The sequence below is a fragment of the Haliotis rufescens genome, unplaced genomic scaffold (genome assembly GCF_023055435.1).
Source record: "Haliotis rufescens isolate VD_foot unplaced genomic scaffold, xgHalRufe1.0.p SCAF_502, whole genome shotgun sequence".
Classification (NCBI taxonomy): domain Eukaryota; kingdom Metazoa; phylum Mollusca; class Gastropoda; order Lepetellida; family Haliotidae; genus Haliotis; species Haliotis rufescens.
The window spans coordinates 16,975-23,535 of record NW_025964227.1 but is presented as its reverse complement, the minus strand read 5'-3'; the positions used below and the strand labels follow the sequence as shown (position 1 = coordinate 23,535).

At 39.9% G+C, this 6,561-nt stretch overlaps 1 protein-coding gene across 1 annotated transcript; it reads left to right on the top strand.

The window, feature by feature from the left end:
- The first annotated feature begins 2,013 nt into the window (after nt 1–2,013).
- LOC124144715 (protein O-mannosyl-transferase TMTC4-like) lies at nt 2,014–5,172 on the top strand. The gene is made up of 5 exons (XM_048384813.1): nt 2,014–2,137; nt 2,914–3,055; nt 3,755–3,869; nt 4,132–4,311; nt 4,504–5,172. Exons 1-5 carry the CDS (start codon nt 2,055–2,057, stop codon nt 4,638–4,640), a joined length of 657 nt encoding a protein of 218 aa, XP_048240770.1. The 5' UTR covers nt 2,014–2,054; the 3' UTR covers nt 4,641–5,172.
- The last annotated feature ends 1,389 nt before the right edge of the window (nt 5,173–6,561 follow it).

The following is a 6,561-nucleotide window of genomic DNA, read 5'->3' as shown; positions in this document are numbered from 1 at the left end:
CTTGATTAACGTTGAACTATTTGTAGGTTGTCCTGTTAAACCTTGATCAACATTGAACTATTTGTAGGTTGTCCTGTTAAACCTTGTTTAACATTGAACTATTGGTATGATGTCCTGTTAAACCTTGATCAACATTGAACTATTGGTAGGATGTCCTGTTAAACCTTGATCAACATTGAACTATTGGTAGGATGTCCTGTTAAACCTTGATCAACGTTGAACTATTGGTAGGTTGCCCTATTAAACCTAGATCAACGTTGAACTTTTGGTAGGTTGTCCTTTTAAACCTTGATCAACATTGAACTTTTGGTAGGATGTCCTGTTAAACCTTGATCAACATTGAACTATTGGTAGGTTGTCCTGTTAAACCTTGACCAACGTTGAACTTTTGGTAGGTTGTCCTGTTAAACCTTGATCAACATTGAACTATTGGTAGGATGTCCTGTTAAACCTTGATCAACGTTGAACTATTTGTAGGTTGTCCTGTTAAACCTTGATCTACATTGACCTATTGGTAGGATGTCCTGTTAAACCTTGATTAACGTTGAACTATTTGTAGGTTGTCCTGTTAAACCTTGATCAACATTGAACTATTTGTAGGTTGTCCTGTTAAACCTTGATCAACATTGAACTATTGGTAGGATGTCCTGTTAAACCTTGATCAACATTGAACTATTGGTAGGATGTCCTGTTAAACCTTGATCAACATTGAACTATTGGTAGGTTGTCCTGTTAAACCTTGATCAACATTGATCTATTGGTAGGTTGTCCTGTTAAACCTTGATCTACATTGATCTATTGGTAGGTTATCCTGTTAAACCTTGATCAACATTGTCCATTGGTAGGTTGTCCTGTTAAACCTTGATCAACATTGAACTATTGGTAGGTTGTCCTGTTAAACCTTGATCTACATTGAACTATTGGTAGGTTGTCCTGTTAAACCTTGATTAACGTTGAACTATTGGTAGGTTGTCCTGTTAAACCTTGATCTACATTGATCTATTTGTAGGTTGTCCTGTTAAACCTTGATCAACATTGATCTATTGGTAGGTTGTCCTGTTAAACCTTGATTAACGTTGAACTATTGGTAGGTTGTCCTGTTAAACCTTGATCTACATTGATCTATTTGTAGGTTGTCCTGTTAAACCTTGATCAACATTGATCTATTGGTAGGTTGTCCTGTTAAACCTTGATCTACATTGAACTATTGGTAGGATGTCCTGTTAAACCTTGATTAACGTTGAACTATTTGTAGGTTGTCCTGTTAAACCTTGGTCAACATTGAACTATTGGTAGGTTGTCCTGTTAAACCTTGATCAACATTGAACTATTGGTAGGATGTCCTGTTAAACCTTGATCAACAATGAACTATTGGTAGGATGTCCTGTTAAACCTTGATCAACATTGATCTATTGGTAGGTTGTCCTGTTAAACCTTGATCTACATTGAACTATTGGTAGGATGTCCTGTTAAACCTTGATTAACGTTGAACTATTGGTAGGTTGTCCTGTTAAACCTTGATCTACATTGATCTATTGGTAGGTTGTCCTGTTAAACCTTGATCAACATTGATCTATTGGTAGGTTGTCCTGTTAAACCTTGATCAACATTGAACTATTGGTAGGATGTCCTGTTAAACCTTGATTAACGTTGAACTATTTGTAGGTTGTCCTGTTAAACCTTGATCAACATTGAACTATTTGTAGGTTGTCCTGTTAAACCTTGTTTAACATTGAACTATTGGTATGATGTCCTGTTAAACCTTGATCTACATTGAACTATTGGTAGGATGTCCTGTTAAACCTTGATCAACATTGATCTATTGGTAGGTTGTCCTGTTAAACCTTGATGAACATTGATCTATTGGTAGGTTGTCCTGTTAAACCTTGATCAACATTGATCTATTGGTAGGTTGTCCTTTAAACCTTGATCTACATTGAACTATTGGTAGGTTGTCCTGTTAAACTTTGATCAACATTGAACTATTGGCCATGTGCTCATAGCAGTACTTTATGTTGTGATGCTGTAGGTTGTCCCCTCATTATGTGGATGCCATGAACAACCTGGCCATGATCTTAAGAGACAAACGCCAGTTCCAGGAAGCAGAGGAGTTGCTGGAGAGCGCCGTCAGAATTAGGTACCACTCCCTCAAGTCATGCTTTTGGTGGTGGTACACTCCTACCGATAGGAACCATTGTGAACAATCAATAACATCCGAGGACATTAATTCTTGTTATACTGCTATAAGTCGAAACCTGTTGTCTCGAAAACCTGAGAACGAGAGAAATAATCCGACTTATCCGGGGAATATTCATACAACTTGACCAAATCACCATCTGACCTAGCCATGAGCAAGGATAGAGCATGCCTACCACATGCCTATGTAAATAACATTTGTGTACAAGGAAATATAAAACAGAATGTCGGATTCTGATTAGCTGAGACACATTCCATTATTTTCACTGTACCCCGCTTACATGTGAGGTACTATTCTTATATTACCAGCTCGAAATGCTAAATAGTTGGCAGTAAATTTGCAACATATACACCAACCGCAAATTTGTATCCCGAATAATGATGTAAGACGCCATTCTCCGAATATCTATAATGCTTCATGAAATAGGTCCCGGAGGAATAGCTGAGTTTGTTTTCTGTCGTCTGCATGGGCGAAGTGGATACATGCCTAACTGTGGTATTCGTACCGACTCGGACCAAAGCATGCATGCAGAAGACAATGATCTGGAAAATACCTCTGTTGTAATTATGTGCGGGGTAAGATACATTTGTTGTCCACCGGTCATCCGGGGGACATAGGTTGATGTAAATCTTGGTTTATGTTCCCTCGCCCTTCCCCCCGTTTATGTACCGAAATTAGAAGGCAAATATGTATTCCTGAACGAATGCAATTTGCAGCCCAAGCGACGCGGTATCCTGGCTGAACCTTGGGGTCGTACGAATAGGCCTACACAAGATGGGACCAGCAGAAGACAGTTTTCTGGAAGCTCTTCGACACCGTAGGAAGTATCCAGGCTGCCTTTTTAACTTGGGCAATCTGGTAAATGTTCTATTTTTGTGTGTGAGGACTAACACACACACACACACACACACACACACACACACACACACACACACACACAGAGAGAGAGAGAGACATACACACACTGTGAGTAGATATGGTTTCTTGTCTGATAAATAAATTGTTTCATCGTGTTCTTCAATGTGACTCTGAACATCAGAAACTGTAATCAATCATGATTTACATAATGTGTATTTAACACTATGCTTTAATTGTTATTACACTATTTGGATTATGACATAAGTGAGAGAAACGTGACTGACATTAAGTTCAGAAGGACACATTTGTGTCGTTAAAAGTATAGTTTAATAGTTTACCAGTAATAGCTTAGAGGGGTTTGTGATAACCGGTCTCACGTATTCCACTGGTCGGCAAAGACAAAATAAGAATTAAAATAATATGAATGGGGCACTGATCAGTGATGTCACAATGTGTTCGCGTAACATTGTAAGCAAGTCCTGCCCTACAGGCAGCACCCGCCACTCGAACTATTTACATGATAAAGTAAGCGTGTGTTGCCTCCAGTCACACCTTTCCATGTAATACATCAGTGGGCGTCAACCAAACATGGAATCACTGATCATGTCAAGCTATTCCTTGAACTTATGTCAGAGTTTACGGCAGTGGAAATAGGGAAAGATAAGCTTCAAGTTTGTAATACAACATTGACTTTTCCAGTACAAATACCAAGGACGCCACACAGAGGCCATCAATGCATGGCAAAATGCTACACAGATGAGTCCTACATACACCGGAGCCTGGAAACACACTCTAATGCTTTTGCATGATCTGGGTAAGAAATAAAATAGTTAGCGTGTCTTTTCAGGTTTGGCTTGTAAGTCATGATATCAGAATTAATTAAACAATACTTGCTAGTAAAGAACTATCTCAGTAATCTTTTTCAGAATATGATTATTCCTAACTGAAAATATCATTGAAAGAACTATGAACCTGTTTAAAAGGTAACTTTATGCTGAATCTTTTCCATCAGTATAAAGCGAGTTATATAGTCTATAAAAATGTTGTACATCGACCAAATCGTTTCCCCCATACAGGTAAATATGGCCGTGCTATCGAGGTTGGTAAAGAAGCACTAAAGGTACTTCCTGACGAAGCAGACCTGGTGATTAATCTTGCAAATGTGTACACGAAGGTAGAGAAGTTCAAGGAAGGCGAACGCCTGTTGCAGGCAGCCATCAAGGGAAACAAGAATCCACTTTTACATCATAGTCTAGGTATTGCATTTCAATCAGAGATTCTGTACCATATGTAAACAATCATTTGACTTAAACGTCTAGACGTCAGGCAGTTCCATATTTGTATATCTCATATAAGACCAAAGAAGCAGAAGAAGGTCCAAAAATATTCGAGAACCTACACTTCAAACATAACCTGACATAATTTCTCCAAAAATGCTTTTGTTTCAGGCATGTTATATTATCGTTGGGAAAAGTACGAGGAAGCTGAGAAAGCCATGTTGAGGGCAAAGCAGCTGTCGCCAAGTGATCCTCTAATCCTCAATGACCTGCAGATGCTTCATAGAAAAATGGGCAAAATCAAGTAAAATTGATTTCTGAGACGTTATACATTTATCACATTTGTACATGTTGTGGGAGCGGCTAAACAGAAGAGGTATGCTGACCTGATGTGAAGATTGTGCCTAGTCATGAAAGGAAGAATGGAAAAGCGCATAATATATTAATTTTGCAGTTTTACTTCAGAAATGGTATTTAGGACAAATCGCTTTGGTCCAAAATGTACAGTACAACCTAATTATAATGCCAAATGTTTCAATGTACAAAAGGTGGCATTATAACCAGGTTGTACTATATGTCCAATTTCTTCAGGGTGATATTAATACATTATAATGTAAGCTCAAAAACATATCATTGTTCTCATACTTCTTTTGTGTTTTTCACTAAAAAATCATGTCAATTTAACTATAGATTAGCTTCAGGGTATTTTAGAATATGCTCGACATATATGTGAAACCAATGCAAACATGTAGTTTATGTTTTGTCAGATGATATTGTATAGATATATTTATTATATTTTTAGAGGTAAGTTAATGCATTAAAGACATGATTCTCATTTAATTGTATTGTATTTGTGTTTTATATGTGTCTGAAGTGCTATTGGTGCTATTTCACAGCAGGAGACACAAGATAGATAGCACATGTGAGCCTGTGGAGCGCTGGTTTTCCACTTGTATCACAGATTGACAGTTTCATGTATATAGAGGGTCTAAAGTTTTCGCTGACGTTTACCAATTTTTGAAGCCAACTGGGTCAGATGTGGTCCAGACGTCCACGAAGAGTGGAACCTGGCATTACTGACAGACGCAAAGCAACACAGCAAACTGCATCGCTCGGCCACTTGATGGTAAAGACTGTAGAAGAGAAAATGGGTTTCTTGCTATGACTACGTTTCAGAGTCATGTGAAGTCTTCATTCGGGCACAAAAGCTCGAAGTCACGTCAATACAGGACGTGGGCAAAATAGCACATCCAGACACATCAAGCAGGCAATGGACCCCCTGAAGATCTGGGTTAGTATTGGTCTTCAGCAGCTAAAGACACGACTAAAGGGATCGGGAGGTCAGGCTCGTTGACTTTGCTGATGCATGTCGTCGTATCCCTATTGCATCGATCGATGTTCATGATGTCAATCCCCTGGATTGTCCCACCCAGACTAGACTATTTACAGGCCGCCAGTATGTGTTGGTGCACCTTGTGTGACATTATGAAAGACTTACGAGACTGTACACAAGAGAGCATTGCGGAAGCTGGTGTCGGCCGACTCGGTCTAGTTCAACGCTGGCTGTAAAACATGTAGACTTACGAGACTGTACACAAGAGAGCATTGCGGAAGCTGTTGTCGGCTGACTCGGTCTAGTTCAACGCTGGCTGTAAAACATGTAGACTTACGAGACTGTACACAAGAGAGCATTGCGGAAGCTGGTGTCGGCCGACTCGGTCTTGTTCAACTGTGGCTGTAAAACATGTAGACTTACGAGACTACACACAAGAGAGCATTGCGGAAGCTGTTGTCGGCTGAATCGGTCTAGTTCAACGCTGGCTGTAAAACATGTAGACTTACGAGACTGTACACAAGAGAGCATTGCGGAAGCTGGTGTCCGCTGACTCGGTCTAGTTCAACGCTGGCTGTAAAACATGTAGACTTACGAGACTACACACAAGAGAGCATTGCGGAAGCTGTTGTCGGCTGACTCGGTCTAGTTCAACGCTGGCTGTAAAACATGTAGACTTACGAGACTGTACACAAGAGAGCATTGCGGAAGCTGGTGTCGGCCGACTCGGTCTTGTTCAACTGTGGCTGTAAAACATGTAGACTTACGAGACTACACACAAGAGAGCATTGCGGAAGCTGTTGTCGGCTGACTCGGTCTAGTTCAACGCTGGCTGTAAAACATGTAGACTTACGAGACTGTACACAAGAGAGCATTGCGGAAGCTGTTGTCGGCTG

Coding starts and splice junctions, on each gene's coding strand:
- LOC124144715 (XM_048384813.1), top strand. CDS start 2,055: ATGAACAACCTGGCCATGATCTTAAGAGACAAACGCCAGTTCCAGGAA. Junction 3,056..3,754: donor TTTTTAACTTGGGCAATCTG/GTAAATGTTCTA, acceptor TGACTTTTCCAG/TACAAATACCAAGGACGCCA. Junction 4,312..4,503: donor ACTTTTACATCATAGTCTAG/GTATTGCATTTC, acceptor CTTTTGTTTCAG/GCATGTTATATTATCGTTGG.